Here is a 15,879-nt window from a genome sequence, read left to right on the forward strand (position 1 = left end):
TTTCCAGTTTGTAAGGATCATGTATATGAAAGGACCTCTCACATTGCCTAGGTTATTGTCAGAATTTTTATAATTTTACTGCCCAATCTGCTGTAAAACGTGTAAGGGCTCTAAAATGTTAGGCAATCTTTTTTTTTTTTTTAAGGTTTTTATTTACTTATTTGTCAGAGAGAGAGAGAGCACAAGCAGGGGGAGCAGTAGAGAGAGGGAGAAGCAGGCTCCTCACTGAGCAAGGAGCCCCGTGTGGGACTCGATCCCAGGACCCTGGAATCATGACCTGAGCCGAAGGCAGCCGCTTAACGACTGAGCCACCCAGGCGCCCTAAAATGTTAGGCAATCTTAATGAACAGAATTTACCATCAGACTTCGTTGAGGCCTTAAAGAAATAAACCCAAAGGGCAACTTTTCCAACCTGTAACGTCTGAATGAATGGATCGGCTATAATGATATTTAAGTATTAAGTTCTGAAGAAGTGGGGTGTTCCATTTTTAAAAGTCTCCCCCTACCCCCGACCCATCCCCACCCCGAAAAGAACCCGCGGCGATCGCCAGCCTGCCTTTGTCTCCCGAGCCACGCACAGCTCTCGGACAGCTCCCGCCGGAAGGCCCCTCACGGGCTTGCTTCTCTCCTCTTCACCGGAGGAAGGAGGGCTTCCTCCCCGCCCAGAGCCCGGCGTCCCCGGGAGGCTGCTCGGGCTCTGCATCCGAGCGTGCACCTGGGAGCTCGGGAGCCGCCCCGGAGCCTGCTCTATTCTGACAGCGTCCACGAGCCTTCCACGTAGGTTCTGGAGCCGGCAGGCGGATCCGACCCGCAGCACGGAATGCGGAGAGAAAGGCGGGTCGGGGCCGGGACAGCCGCGGGACTCTTTGAGTACCCGCGCTGGGAAACGCCGCCGCCGGGACTGGACGTGCGGCGGTATCGCACCCAAGTGCTATCGGACAGACGGTATTTTTGGTTCAGCGATTTTAGCCTGGATTTTGGCCCAATTCAACTACACAGCGTCTCGGAATTTTCAACCTCCAGCCCGCCGCGGCTGTGGGCTCCGCAAAAGGCACCGCTTCAGAGAGCGAGCGGGCGGTCACGGCAGGGCCGGACGCCGCAAGGGTGGGGAAATCCTTCAGGTCCAGCCAATGGTGGGACACACTCCCCGGCGGATTGGCCTGGCCAGGCAGCCGCGACTGCGATTGGCACAATTAGGCGGAAAGCCCGCGTACCTCAACCATAACGGCTATTGATTGGCTGCAGCACACAGTCTCTTTTCTACAGTCCAAACCTAGAGCCGCTTAGTGATAAATCCCGCCTTAAAAGGCGTTTGATAACAGTTTTACGTGTTGTAAGGCAAATGGTGATTGGTCACAGCGCTCACGGATTCGGTCGGTAGTAAACACAGCGAGCTCCTGGGGCCGTCGATTGGTCGGCGTTCCAGGGGGCAGAGTAAATTCCTCCGGATTCCGCGCGCCGGCTGGCTGCCCTTCTGCCCCGGCCCCGCCCCCTCCCCTTCTCATTGGTTGCAGCTCGGCCGGAGGGAGGAGGAATGGAGCGGAGTAGGCTCTCTCGCGGGCGTCACTTCCGTTTACTGTCGGCCGCCGCCGCGGTGTTCTCAGAGTGCGGCGGCGAACGGGCCGAAGAAGCTGGGGGACAAGAGGCGGGGTGGGCGGAAGGGGGAGGAAATCCCATCGCGGAGACGCCGGCCTGGACGTTCCCGCCTTCTCCGACACTGTCAGGCCGGATCGGAGAGGGGTCACCGCCTCCTTCAGCGAGCAGGGGGGCGGAGCCCGGTTCAGGTGAGGCGACCCTGTCAGCACCGGCGGTGGTGGAGCGCGCGGGCGCGCTCACGTGGAGACCGTTGAGCTCCGGGAGAGCTGGGCGGGCGGCGCGAGCCGACTCGCGCCTAAGCGTCGGGGCGCGCGCAGACGCGTACCGGTGACCCCCGCCTACCCTGCCGGTCTTTCTGAAGGGGTATTGTTACCCTTCGGAGCCAAGGGGCCAGGCGGGTGGGAGGCGGGTTCTTCTGCGCAGGCGTCCCCCAGGTCCCGACGCCAGAATGTCTGCTGGGTGGGGCGGGGGCTCTTGCCCCCACGGGTCCGCGGGCGGGCGACGTTGGTTCCTGGGATGGCGTGGGAAAGGCCCAGGACCTACAGGCTGGCGGGTTAACAGAGGATCTGCCGCCCTACGGGCTGGGGTCGGGTGGCTTCGTTGCCCTCTTCCTGGCTCTGTGAGCGGGGTTTCCTTTCACCCGAGCAAGGCCGAGGCGGTCTGGAATCGGGGACCGGCGGTTGACCCTGGAGGGGTGGAGCCAGTCTTTTGGAATGCCCCAGCTTGTTATGTGAGGACTAAACTGTTTCTGGGCATTTATTGAATGTCCACTTTTTCCAGGCTTCGTGCTAGGAGCTGTGGGGGTTGCAGTGGTAAGAACAGCCGTTCCCCCTCTTCCCCTTGTTTGGAGGACAGATTTGTACATAAATGTTAACATCAGGCAGTGAATTAAGGGGGGGGTGGAAGGTCAGTTTTTAACCTTACAAAAAAAAACAAAAGGTTGTTATAAAGTCAGTCTGCATTCTGTCCTGGTGGAGGGTGCTGTAAGAAGCTAAGTTCTTTATAGGAGACAAATCCTAAATGTTTATTCGCAAGAAAATTTTTACGGAAAAGAACAGTAAAGTCTTGATTACTAAGTAATACGCTCCGGTTCTGGTAATTTGAATGAATAGAAGTAACCCTTCACCTTCAAGATTTGAAACAGAACTTTTCCCAAAATACATTCATATACTTTCCAGTTGTAGTTAAGTAGAAGATACTGGGATTTTTAGAAGTTGAAGAGAATGTTGTGCCTTAGTCATTGATGATTTGCTATCCTTGTACGGACACTTGTGCCTTAGATAATTAAAAAGGTGTGCTGGCCACCTAGTTATCTTCTGGAGAACTTGCTTTTCATTTGCTAAAGTCTTGGCGATTTCTGAGATGAGGGTGGTTGGCAGCAAGCTAAAAGAGCAGAGGTGGAGAGAAGAAAGAGTTTTAGAGAAGGGCCCCTAAACGAAGGGGAGGCCTGCTGCTAGCTATTGCTTTAACCCCCGCTGGAAATTCCAGCAAACTTGGGAGGATTGGCCTGGCCACCACAGCGAGCTTGGTGACCTGCCAGGTTAAGACTAACTGGTTGGGGACCTGTTCTGGGCCCTTGTGTTTTGCTGAGTAAGTGAACCATTTAGAGTTCTGAAGTCAACTTGTTGTTTGTTCTAAAAATTGTGTCAAAACGTAGTTGCTGGGGATCCTGGCACGCTGTATTCTGGTTAACTGAGGTATCTCTAGCAAAATTCTAAATGCGGTAAGATTTGGAAGAAAAGCACCTTAGGGTAGGATGTTTTCCTAAATTTAGAGGTCAGTGCTCTCGAAAGAGACTTTGTTGAAAGACTGTCACAAGAAGTTGAAGTCATTTTAAAAAGTCGCTTTGATTCAAAATGCATGCAGATGTTTTAATATTTAAAGTACTTAGCATTGGAGCACCTGGGTGGCTCAGTTAAGTGTCCAGCTCTTGATTTCGGCTCAGGTCGTGATCTCCGGGTGGTGAGATTGAGCCCTGGGTGGGGCTGTGTGCTGGGCGTGGAGTCTGCTTAAGATTCTCTCTCTCCCTCTCCCTCTCCCTCACCCCTTCCCTCCCCTAAAAAATAAAATTAAAAATATTTAGAAAAATAAAGTACTTAACATGAATTATACTGAATTGGAATTCTTCGGTGGGAGTAAGACTTAAAAATACCTTACGCGCAGTGAGACAAAGCTTGCTGTAGTGGCAACGCAGAACCTTGAATCTGCCTCAGTTTCTCCTTGGAAAGGGAAAAGAAAAAGTTAAGATATTGCGTCTGTGTTAGCTTTCAACTTATATTTTTTAAATGTAAATTTTTAATGAACAAATACTTTCCCCCTGTGTCAGTTTTAAGCATATATTTCTCTTTTACTGTACTTAACACTTCTCAAATATGAACATTGAATAGTCGGAGCCAAATTTTGTTAGTGTAGCCGGTGGGCTGGAATGTAACACTACACTGCACCTTTTGTCTGAGTATGAAGTGAACTTATCATATGCTAAAGACCAGCTGTTTCTGAGTGAACTGCTGCTCTTATGGTTGTTTTCATCATTTTCATCACTGAATAGTGGCTTTTCATCTCAAGGTTCAGTTTTGGGGGGTGCTTTTCATTTGATTAATTATACATATATTTGTTAAAAGCTTTGATTTAGCTTTCTGACAGCTCCAACAGATTAGAAATTGTGTTGGAGTACTGATTTTTTGTAATATAACAGGCATATTGTACTGTACCCTGGAAGGAAGTCATTATGCACAGCTCACATCAAGGAGTGGGGAGAGTTATGTTCCATCTCTTTGAGGGTAGAGTATCTACATAATTTACTTGGAATTTTTCTGCACAGAAGATTTGACTCTTCTCTCCATCTATGTGTGTAAGCAATCTATATCAGTACGGATCTGTGGATATTTATTTTATATACTTGGGGTATAATCCAATAGTATTTTTTAAAAAGATTTTATTTATTTATTTGACAGAGATACAGCGAGAGAGGGAACACAAGCAGGGTGAGTGGGAGAGGGAGAAGCAGGCTTCCTGTGGAGCAGGGAGCCCGATGCGGGGCTGGATCCCAGAACCCTGGGATCATGACCTGAGCTGAAGGCAGATGCTTAATGACTGAGCCACCCAGGCGCCCCCCAATAGTATTTTATTTATCTTTTTGCTCAGATTTTTCCAATTTTGGCCTTTGGGAGCTCCTTCTCCTGTTGGGTCCCATGTCCCTTTCACATATTCCCATTTTCATGTTCGTTTGTTTGAAGCATTTCCTTACTTCCTGACACTGTAAGATACTGCAGGCTTATCTTGTATATTTTCAGCCCCAGTCCTAGAATCAGCCAATCCTCCAAAGAGCACTAGTTCCTTTTGTTAGAAAATGGTATTTGAAACCAAGATCTGGGCACCAGGATACTCAGAGTGGTACTGATTTACATTTCTTTGAAAATCTCTTCAATGTCTAGTTTAATAGAAGACAGGTGGATTCTCATACCTGCTTTTGTATTCAATTTGTTGTGCTATAACCTTGATTAAAGTATACCAAGAAAAATCCACCATCATACAAATATGTACTTGGGAAAGGGAAGAGTATTTTAGTAGCTTTTTCAAATAACTTTGGATATTCTTTTCTGATACTGTTAACAGAGCTCAGCAAATGGTATTTTCTTTTTTTTTTTTAGATTTATTTATTTTGAGAGAGTGAGAATGAGAGAGAGAGAGAGTACATGAGAGCAGGGAGGGTTAGAGGGAGAAGCAGACTCCCTGCTGAGCAGGGAGCCTGATGCGGGACTCGATCCCGGGACTCCAGGATCATGACCTGAGCCGAAGGCAGTCGCTTAACCAACTGACCCACACAGGCGCCCGCAAATGGTATTTTCTTAAGTGGTTGGTTGCAATGTGTAATCTGAAACCATGTCAACAAACTTTTCATATTCCGTTACATTGAAATACATTGGTATGTATCTTGCACTTTGAATGAATTTTTTAATCCATAACTTATTTTTTAACATCACACTTTATAACATTGGTCATTTGGAACATACTGATTCACTGGGTTATGCAGATCTTCCAAATGTTAATGCATTTATAATAAAAAAAAAATCACATTCCATTAATATCACCAATCATCTCATTGGGTTTGAGCACGAACTCACAGTGACATGTACAAATTTCCCAAAATTCCAATTTTTACCTGAAAGCTCAAATTTTATCATAGGCAACAAATACTATAAGTTGTTTTCCTTGAAATGACAGGCTCATTTCATTCATCTTCAAGAGATGTCTGGCAAATACGCAAGTCTGAATAACCATAGTTTGTCATTGTTCTTCCAAGTTATAATGGTGTTCCATGAAAAAGGCAATTAGTTCAGCCTACAACTCAAAAATTGCACAAGAATTTTTCCTTGCATTGCATTTTAGTATGCAGCACAATTACTTCAAGTGTACTTTCCATTTCATCTCACATAATATTAAAAAAGACATGTATTCAAGAATTGAAACTAACAATAATGAAGGGAACAGCATTCTTGTAGAAGTGGCTGTGTCCAGCACACAGACAGCAAGCATTCTGGCCAGATTGTCAAGCTCAGGTGTCCAGTCTTCCCATCAATTCTTTCAGCAGCTTCTGTGCTTAGGTTAACTAGAAACAGTTTCTGTTGCTGCAACCGAGAACCCTGACTGATACTGTGCTCAAGCTTTAAAAAATGGAATTAGGGGCACCTGGGGGGCCTCAGTTGGTTAGCGTCTGCCTTTGGCTCAGGTCATGATCCCAGAGTCCTGGGATCGAGTCCCGCCTTGGGCTCCTTGCTCCACGGGGAGCCTGCTTCTCCCTCTGCCTGCTCTGCCTGCCACTCCCCCTGCTTGTGCGTGCGCTCTCTGACAAAAAGTGGAATTAAAATATTTTTTTACAAAAGTTACGTGAAAAGTGATGATAGTCTTTAGATGAAAATTATATGCCTCTTTGTTAATTTTTCTCACGATGCGTGGTGATCATTATCAGTTAAGAGCATTTGCTCTCCAATACCTGCCTTTCTAGCCTTACCTGCTCTCCAGCCAGAAGAGATACACTGCCTCCCGCACCTCAGACCTCTCCCCACTTTTACCTCTGCGTGGAATGTATTTTACGTCTCATTTTATCCAAGTGCAAACTTGTACCCAGCTCTGTCGTCAGGGCCACCAAGAAGCTGGAAATAACGTTTGCCTTCTCTGACCCTTTGAGCACACTTCATCTCTTAGGTGGTACTTAATGCTCTCCACTTGGTCATTATTTGTATATGTCGTGTTTCCGCTAAGCACCCGTGACAGTTAGGACCATGCCATCATGCCATATCAGTCTCTGTTCCATAGCACTTAACCTTGAAAGAAGCAAGCACTTCCAAACATTGGATGAATGAATTTGTGTACCAAATACACAAGCGCCTTCATGGGATGTTGCAGCCTCTGGGTTGTATGGCCCTCCAGTACCTGGCTCCCACGTTGCTGGGCCTCTTTTCTCCCTTAGTGGATCAGCTGTCTGTCTGTCTGTCTGTCTGTCTGTCTTTATTTATTTATTTATTTATTTATTTATTTATTTATTTATGCAGCTGTCACTGTGCAGCCACCTCTTGCCCTCATTCTAGAATTGGTGTTGCTCATCTTCAGTCAGTTAGGAAACTAGAAAAACTTGAATTTTGTTTGTTTAAAACAAAAGATTATGTGAGCGCTTGAGGACTTTCCTGTGAGGAAATCTTTCAGATGTAGGCTTTGATCTTTATTTTGGATATTCTGAGACTTTCTGGGTTTTGGCTGATTTTAGAGATAGTTGGGACTCTCAGGAAAATGACTGTTGGGTAATATGCTGTTGTAGTTCATCTGTACACAGTCAGTGCTCATTCAACAAATAATTTACTGAGCTGTATATCAGGCACTTAGGGAGGGAGAAAGAAAATGCCCTGCCCTCAAAAACTGTTTTAGTAGAAACAGCATTTTGAGTTTGCACTAGGAATACAAGTAGGGCACTAATACCTTTTCTTATTCAAATGGAATCATGAAGTTCTAGGTCAGCCAATCCGTAGGAATTTTGAGCTGGAAAACAAGGTGGCAGAGCAGGGAGAGTTGGAGGGTAGGGGGAGATGGTAAGGGATCTGGCTCTAGCTTGAGTTCCCCAGTCATGCTCACTTTTTAGTCATTGATAGAGCCCCTTTCTACTAGACCTGATCTGTCCAGTTTCTGAGCCAGCCCTGACAGAGCAGAAACAGAGAGGTTATAGAATTAGTAAACACTGACGGATCGAGTTCTGGGGTTGACGCTCGGCACCTCTGTGCCCACCTAGTCTTAGCCGTTCCCTACTTCCACTTAGTCAAATCAGAGCAATGGGCGAACGTTCTAGGACTTCAGGACTTGGAGTCCTGTCAGAATCCTAGACTGCTTCTCTGGGACCTTGCCTAGTTTTGTTCGCTTACACTTATTTTTGTCTGTATCATCTCTAAAAATGGAGAAAAAATTCTGTTTGGTTATTTTTTCTGCTAGGATCTTAACTAGATTAAGGATACTGAATGTTAAGAATTCCTTAGACTGTTAAGACACTTCCTGCAGGTGGCAACTTTGCAGGTCCTGTCTGGCACACAGGCAGCAAATCACTCCATACGGTGTTAGATGGTATTTGAGTATGGGTGTGCTTTTCCTTATGAAGTCAGTTATTGAAAAGCATGTGGGTAGGTCAATATATAAGTCAAATAGTTTAAAATGTGCTATTAATTGGTTTGTTCTCCTAGAACACAAATGAACTTTTTTATTAGTCTAAGTAAAGCATTATTAGGAAAGTAAATCTATTGAGAAAACAGCTCTTGATTATTCATGTTAATATAATGAGCAGTGGTATAAATGTATTTTCTTAATTATATTTAGTTTGGAAATTACTAAAAATCTGTTCCTGCAGATAACAAATACTGTAGTACACACTTGCTGTGAGTCAGAGAGTTACAAATTGGTAGATTACTTGCTGTATCTCCTCCCAACTATTTAGATTCGTATTGTCACATTTTGAAATCTTTTAAAGAAACCTGAAGTTTTTTTCCTTGGTTTGAAGGCTTTAGACGTAAGCTTTTGGTAAAACACTTACCTTTTTGGCATGAGCTCTTTCTATCGCTTTTACATTGGACCTCCAAGTTTGCCGCAGTTGCTTGGGAGTTTTGAATAACCATGATCTTGATTCATGATTCTCTTCCATCAGAGCTGAGAGTAGCAAATTTTATATCTCCTAAACTAACTGGTTTTTTTTTAAATACCCCTTCTAGATCCACAAAGGTTTTAGGATAGCCATGTTATTTGGGTTTTTCTGAAATTATGTTTTAAACTTTATGTTTGACTGTGTGACAGATCCAACATAAACCAGTTTAAGATAAAAGAGGAATTCATTGGCTCATGAAGTAGGAAATCCTAGGGTGATGCCACCTATAGTCATGACTGGATCCCAGGGTCTTGCTGTCATCAGCACATTTTGGGGGGGGGTACTGCTTTCTTTTGTGTTGGCTTCCTTCTCAGACAGGCAGAAATGGCCACCATCACTGATAGACTTAATCTACCTTATAACTTGCAAGCTAGGTGAAGAGAATCCCAGGACAGACTCTTAATTGGCATGGTGTGGGTCACATACCCATCTCTGAAACAATCACTGGAGTCATGGGGCCAGATCTCCCTGGATTATTTGTCTACTCCTGGAACTCAGAGGTTTAGGGCAGTCTGATCTGCAGCACAAGCACTAAGAATGGGTGAAAAGTGATTTCCCCCAAAGACTTAGTAGGCAGAGCCCCCCCCCAAAAAAAGTGTCCCTTGGAGATAATATTTGAATGTTGATTTTTGAGGAAATGTTAACAAGTTTCACATTGTTCCAATTATTTGTTGCTATGTAACAAATCACTTGCAAACTTAATGGCTTGAAACAACAAAAATCATTTTATTATTACCTCTAATAGTTCTAGGGGTTGACTGGGCTCAGCTAGATGATTCTCTCTCAGGGTCTGTCATGGGGCTGAAGTCACCTTGAAGTCATACTCATGCGTGGGAGTGAGTGCTGACTGTCAGCTAGACTTCAGCTAGGCTTCCTCATGGCATGGTGGCTGGGTTCCAAGAGCAAGCCAGAAAAAGCAGGCAAAAGCTCTGTTGCTTTTTATGACCCAGCTCCCAAATCAGTGGGAGTGGAAGAAAAACTGTAATTTCTGCCATAGTCATAGATTTGCCTGGCTTCAAGGGGAATGAACATGGACCCCACCTCTTGATGAGAGGGGGTGTCAGTGTCACAGTGTAAGAAAGTGTGCAGGATGGGCGATCTTAATGATGCCAGCCATCTTGGAAAATATAATCTGCTTTATACATTGCCTTATTTCAAGTGACTAGTTTTTATAAAGAACATGAAATACAAATTAGATGTGGGTTGTCCTTATATTGACCAGATCACTTTGTTGCCTAGTGTATCATGTGGTATCACTGGCTCTCTGGCTATCTTTCTCCTTTTCTAATAGCGCTCTGATTTCCTGTTTGTGAATTATCTTAACCCACTTTCTGTACTGATCTGCCCCCTCTCACTCTTAAGGTTGCTAAAAGACCGGAATTTCATGGGGCTTATTCACTGTCCTTAGGGAATGCAGAATTCTAATTCACTTCTATGGGATAGCTATTCCACCACTTACATGTTGGTCTTTTCTAACATGGGTCCCTAAGTGTTAAAAGTGAGTCCTATGAAGAGTGAAGGGGAGCCCGTAAAGAGCCAGTAGCTGATGCCACATGTGTACATGCTTCCAGGATTGTTAGCTGAATTCGCATTTGTTCCTTATTTGACAGGTTTTTAGTCTTGTGTGCCCATCATGAGAAATATCAACAGCTTTGAAAGGGCCAAGCTTGGCTGTCCACATCTCTTTTCATCGCACCCTCTGTGCTCTGACTTTGACTTCAGCTTTTCTAAGTCTTAACACTTTCTTTGTTTTTTCTATAGGATCATGGATTTTCCTGGACACTTTGAACAGATCTTCCAGCAGCTGAACTACCAGAGACTTCACGGGCAGCTCTGTGATTGTGTCATTGTCGTGGGGAACAGACATTTTAAAGCCCACCGCTCGGTACTGGCAGCATGCAGCACGCATTTCCGAGCCCTGTTCTCAGTGGCAGAGGGAGATCAGACCATGAACATGATCCAGCTGGATAGCGAGGTAGTGACAGCGGAGGCCTTTGCCGCACTGATTGACATGATGTACACCTCCACCCTCATGCTGGGGGAGAGCAATGTTATGGATGTCTTATTGGCAGCCTCTCACCTGCATCTGAACTCTGTTGTTAAGGCGTGTAAACATTACTTAACGACAAGGACGCTGCCCATGTCTCCCCCCAGTGAGCGCGTCCAGGAGCAGAGCGCCCGCATGCAGCGCTCCTTTATGCTGCAGCAGCTGGGGCTGAGCATCGTGAGCTCAGCCCTCAATTCCAGCCAGAGTGGCGAGGAGCAGCCAGCGCCCATGAGCTCCTCGATGCGCAGTAACCTGGACCAGCGGACACCCTTCCCCATGAGACGCCTTCATAAGCGCAAGCAGTCTGCAGAGGAGCGGGCCAGACAGCGCCTCCGGCCCGCCATGGACGAGTCTGCCATTGCTGATGTTACACCGGAGAACGGGCCATCAGGGGTTCATTCTCGGGAGGAGTTCTTCTCACCTGATTCCCTGAAAATCGTGGATAACCCTAAGGCTGACGGGATGGCCGACAACCAGGAAGACAGTGCCATCATGTTCGACCAGTCTTTTGGTGCTCAAGAAGACGCCCAGGTGCCCAGCCAGTCAGACAATACTGCCGGCAGCATGGCCCCGTTGTCTATGGCCTCCCGTGCAACTCAAGTTGAGACGAGTTTTGAGCAGGAAGCTACAGCCGAGAAAAGTGGTTTTCAGTGTGAAAATCCCGAGGTTGGCCTTGGAGAGAAGGAACACATGAGAGTGGTGGTTAAGTCTGAGCCCCTGAGCTCTCCTGAGCCTCAGGATGAAGTGAGCGATGTGACTTCCCAGGCAGAAGGCAGTGAATCCGTGGAAGTGGAAGGGGTTGTGGTCAGTGCCGAGAAGATAGACCTCAGCCCTGAAAGCAGTGATCGGAGTTTTTCAGATCCCCAGTCTAGCACTGATAGGGTAGGTGACATCCATATTTTGGAAGTCACAAATAACCTAGAACATAAATCCACTTTCAGCATTTCAAATTTTCTTAACAAGGGCAGAGGGAGTAACTTTAGTGCAAATCAGAACAATGATGATAATATCCCAAACACTACTAGTGACTGTAGGCTGGAGGGGGAGGCCCCTTATTTGTTGAGTCCAGAGGCTGGGCCTGCGGGCGGGCCCTCCTCGGCCCCTGGCTCTCATGCGGAGAACCCGTTCAGTGAGCCTGCAGACTCCCATTTCGTCAGGCCTATGCAAGAGGTGATGGGCCTGCCATGCGTGCAGACCTCAGGCTACCAAGGAGGAGAACAGTTTGGGATGGACTTTTCCAGGTCTGGTTTGGGCCTCCACTCCTCCTTCTCCAGGGTCATGATGGGTTCCCCGAGAGGAGGAGCCAGTAACTTTCCATACTACCGACGCATAGCTCCCAAAATGCCAGTTGTAACTTCTGTCAGGAGCTCACAGATCCCAGAAAACTCTGCCAGTTCCCAGCTAATGATGAATGCGGCCACGTCCTCATTTGAAAACGGCCATCCTTCGCAGCCCGGTCCTCCGCAGTTGACCAGGGCATCTGCTGATGTGCTGTCCAAGTGCAAGAAGGCGTTATCAGAGCACAACGTCTTGGTTGTAGAGGGGGCTCGCAAGTATGCCTGCAAAATCTGCTGCAAGACTTTTCTGACCTTGACAGATTGCAAGAAGCACATCCGAGTTCACACAGGTGAAAAACCGTACGCCTGCCTCAAGTGCGGCAAGAGGTTCAGTCAGTCCAGCCACCTGTATAAACATTCAAAGACTACCTGCCTGCGCTGGCAGGGCAGCAATCTTCCCAGCACTTTGCTCTAACCCTCACCGCTTGGCAGCAGGCCGACGCCAGTCTTCGGACCGAAGCAGACGGCTCTTCCGGTTGGTGGTAGAGGCCACTGCGCTGGAGGCCTCAGGCCCCCCGATGGCTGGTGCAAATGCCGGTGACTAGCAGGTGGAGAGTACACGGGCGGGGCCCTTGGGCTGCTGCCGCATCTGAGTGAGATGCACACTTCCGGAGGGGGAAGCGATCCCTGAAACCGAGTTCTTCCTTAGGGTTGAGTAATGCGGTCAGAAAGTAGTTTGTAATTGATGGCGTTAAAAGTGGCACATTTAAAAATTAAAAATCGAAGTGCAAAAAAATTTTTTTAGCAATTTTTGTAAAACTCTGTGAAGCATTTAAGTAAATTTCCTCTATCCTCTGAAGGGAATGTTACATACCTGTACAGCGCTGCGCACTGTACTTACGTGTAGCCAGTGGCGATCTTGTGCCTGTCTGAGAGGAAGGCCCTTGGGGACGTGCCTGTCCGCCACAAATGCTTTAAAGTGTATCGTGAGCTAGTCCGAGGCCTCAGCAAGTACTGTATTTTTAATTTTTGTCTCAACTGCAGTCACAGACACTGCACTTTGATGGTGCTGACACTGGGTCCAGAGCAAGCATTCTCTGGACTGTTAGGTGAAAATACTTTTGAAAACATCACTGCTGGATAGATGTTTTAACAATTTTTCCTGGTTTTAAAAACACAGTTGTAAATGGAGTATGTACCGTAGGGAGTGGCAAGTAAGGTGTTGTTTCTGTACGTGCTGTTTTAGCAGTATTTTACCCAACCTGTATTACATATGTTACAGTTCCATGTTTGGAAGTCAGAAAAGAGCTAGTGTTTGTCTTTGTTAAATGATGTGGAGTCCTGTTTTGTGGGATCTTTCATGATGCATCACCCTTTGCTCCATCCAGGCTTTGGGGGCCTGTCCAGTGTGACACATCTCACCAGTGACAGGTCCGCTCTCTGCTTTGCTTCTCCGCACTCTCCTGCCCCGCGTGGCATCTTGTCCAGGCCTGCATTACTGTTTTTGTTGCAGACTAACCAAAAATGATGCTAACCCGTCTCCACCGTGGGTTGATCACTTTTATATACTATAGTTTTAAAGTCTAGACCCTGAGCTTTTAGTGTTGTTGCCCCAACCCAAGACTGAATGTCTCAAATTTTTTAAAATCCAAACATAGTAGCGGTGTTCCGCTACTATGATAAGTATTTTCCAGACTTTGTAAGAGTTGGGCAGCCCGGAGCACGGAAGTCACCGAGTAGCACCGGAGACTGCTGGAGGACACAGTTGGGCCACTGCCCGGGGCCTCCGTGGGCCCCCCTGCCTCGTGTCGCCAACCCCACCTGCGCCGTCAGGGCTGTCGGCGGCACCTATTCAAGGCCGAGCCCGGGCTCGTGTGCATCCAGGGCGACAGGTCTCTGGAGAGCTCATGAAGTCAGTTTAATTCATGCATGAACATGAGTTCATTTTTTATACAGCTCTTTCAGAGACACCAAACCATTGTGCGTAATCTAAAGAAGTCCTTCGGTTCTTATTTAGAACTGTTTAGAAAGCTAAGTACATGTAGCCTAAAACAATCAGCATGTGTTTTCTCCCCTTACTCTAGTGTGTGCAGTTACACATCTGTCTGTGGATAAACTCACATTGTTCATAGTCAGGCTTAGCATCTCCTATGAACTGATTCCCAGGGAGGAAAGCCAAAAAGGAAACTTCTGTGATTCCTCTCCTTTCCAGCAGACGTGGGAGACCCCGTTGGAGGATATGGGATCACGTGTGAAATGCAGTTGTGCGTGCGGCTGTTGTTGGAGTCGTGTTCTGACTGGATGTGAGGGGGCTCTTCATCTACCCCTCTACTTGATGTGGGGACCAGTGTCTTGTGGGGAGATTAACCTTGGGAGGCAGGTGGGTCAAGGCGGAGCACAAGAGAGGCCCTGCCTGGGCCGGGGGAGAGGAGCCAGCAGCAAGGGGAAGAGCAGGGGTAGCTCTCTTCCCTTCCATCTTGAGGGGGAGGGGCCGGGAGGCTGCGCCTCACTTCAGCTCAGCCTTAAGCGGACTTCGCTTTAGGGCCTGTCTCTGATACAGAGCCTGGAGCCTTGCCTCTCCACTGCTAGATGGAATCTGGAATCTCTCATCTACCTCTTAGTCAGTTTCTACATGTGAGAAGCAAGCTTTTGGGCCAGTGTCCTCATACGTGCTATAGAACTTAAAAATAATTCAGAGGTTCCCTGCAAAACCAGTCTCAGGGTTCCTGTGATCCGTAGTTTCTACCTGAATTAGAACTGGTGTTGGGTACCTGAATTTTGATTGGTTAGCCTTAATTATAGCCTGGCATAATCATTTCTGGTGATCAAATCATAAAGTTCTATCAGGGCACCTACGTCAGTGGTGCTATGCTGGTCAAAATTTGAGATTTTGAAATAAAAAATTTGTCACATTCATGCCTCTAACTAAGTATGTGTTCTTTTTTCTTCGCTTAGGTTATTAAGGTTGAAAGAAAAAAGGGAAGTAGTATGGCTTTCTCTTCTAACCCTGCTTTGACCAGTACTTTTTTAAAAAACCCAAATCTCCTCCAAAATACTCTTAATGCTGTCAATCACAGTTATTGTCATTGCCCTCAATTCAGTTCCTCCACTCTCCCTGCACTCTTTCTGTCTTTGAGGTGAAGACGTGTGTGAGGTTCTGTTCTCAGCACACCCAGGCCTCTGACAGCCCGCTTCAGCCTGCGCTATCGGCTGCTCCCTCACCTGCCTGCCCAGGTGAAAGCTCCATCTGCCGGCTGAGCTTGGCTGTGGGGAAGAGCCGGAACCGGATTCCCTCGGCAGGAGCGGGGCTTTGGCAATGCGGGAGGCCTGGCCTCGGGAGGAGTAAGCGAGGTGGTGATCAGAGCAAGGGCATCCACCTGGGGGGTGGGGGTGGTGGAGGGGGTGGACAAAGGAGTAAAGTGGGAGGGTGCTGAAACGGATTTTAAAATAAAGATTAAGAAACTCACCTACCTCCAATTATTCTTGACCAAAACAAGCGTATTGTGACCTTACCTGGTTCTCTTTGCCATGTATATTTAATTAGATGGTCTAGGTAGCAGATTTAAGTGCCATGGTCACCCCTGGGCCATGGTCGTCCCATCCCCAGTGAGGGACAGGTGAAGGAGTTGAGGAGGAGATGAGGGGTAAGGTGGTTTGGACAGGTTCTAATAGTTCACATGCTGGGGGTGGGGTGGGGGGAGGGCTGGCAGAGAGCGGAACCCACAGGTCACCAGATGCCCTGATTTTAGAAAGGTAAGCAGATGCCCTTGTTAGCTTCTCCC

At 47.1% G+C, this 15,879-nt stretch overlaps 1 protein-coding gene across 2 annotated transcripts; it reads left to right on the forward strand.

Annotated features, from left to right (window-relative positions):
- Positions 1-1,608: 1,608 nt before the first annotated feature.
- Positions 1,609-15,022, forward strand: ZBTB5 (zinc finger and BTB domain containing 5). 2 transcript variants are annotated; one of them, XM_025852908.2, is made up of 2 exons: positions 1,609-1,784; positions 10,535-15,022. In XM_025852908.2, exon 2 carries the CDS (start codon positions 10,539-10,541, stop codon positions 12,570-12,572), a length of 2,034 nt encoding a protein of 677 aa, XP_025708693.1. In that variant the 5' UTR covers positions 1,609-1,784; positions 10,535-10,538; the 3' UTR covers positions 12,573-15,022. The 2 variants fall into 2 exon arrangements, with proteins under 2 accessions (XP_025708693.1, XP_073737432.1); XM_073881331.1 differs by lacking the exon at positions 1,609-1,784 and adding an exon at positions 1,859-2,215.
- Positions 15,023-15,879: the final 857 nt, after the last annotated feature.

The sequence above is a fragment of the Callorhinus ursinus genome, unplaced genomic scaffold (assembly GCF_003265705.2).
Source record: "Callorhinus ursinus isolate GAN/ISIS: 27379988/994484 unplaced genomic scaffold, GSC_fseal_2.0 scaffold42, whole genome shotgun sequence".
NCBI classification, from domain to species: Eukaryota; Metazoa; Chordata; class Mammalia; order Carnivora; family Otariidae; genus Callorhinus; species Callorhinus ursinus.

Coding starts and splice junctions, on each gene's coding strand:
- ZBTB5 (XM_025852908.2), top strand. CDS start 10,539: ATGGATTTTCCTGGACACTTTGAACAGATCTTCCAGCAGCTGAACTAC.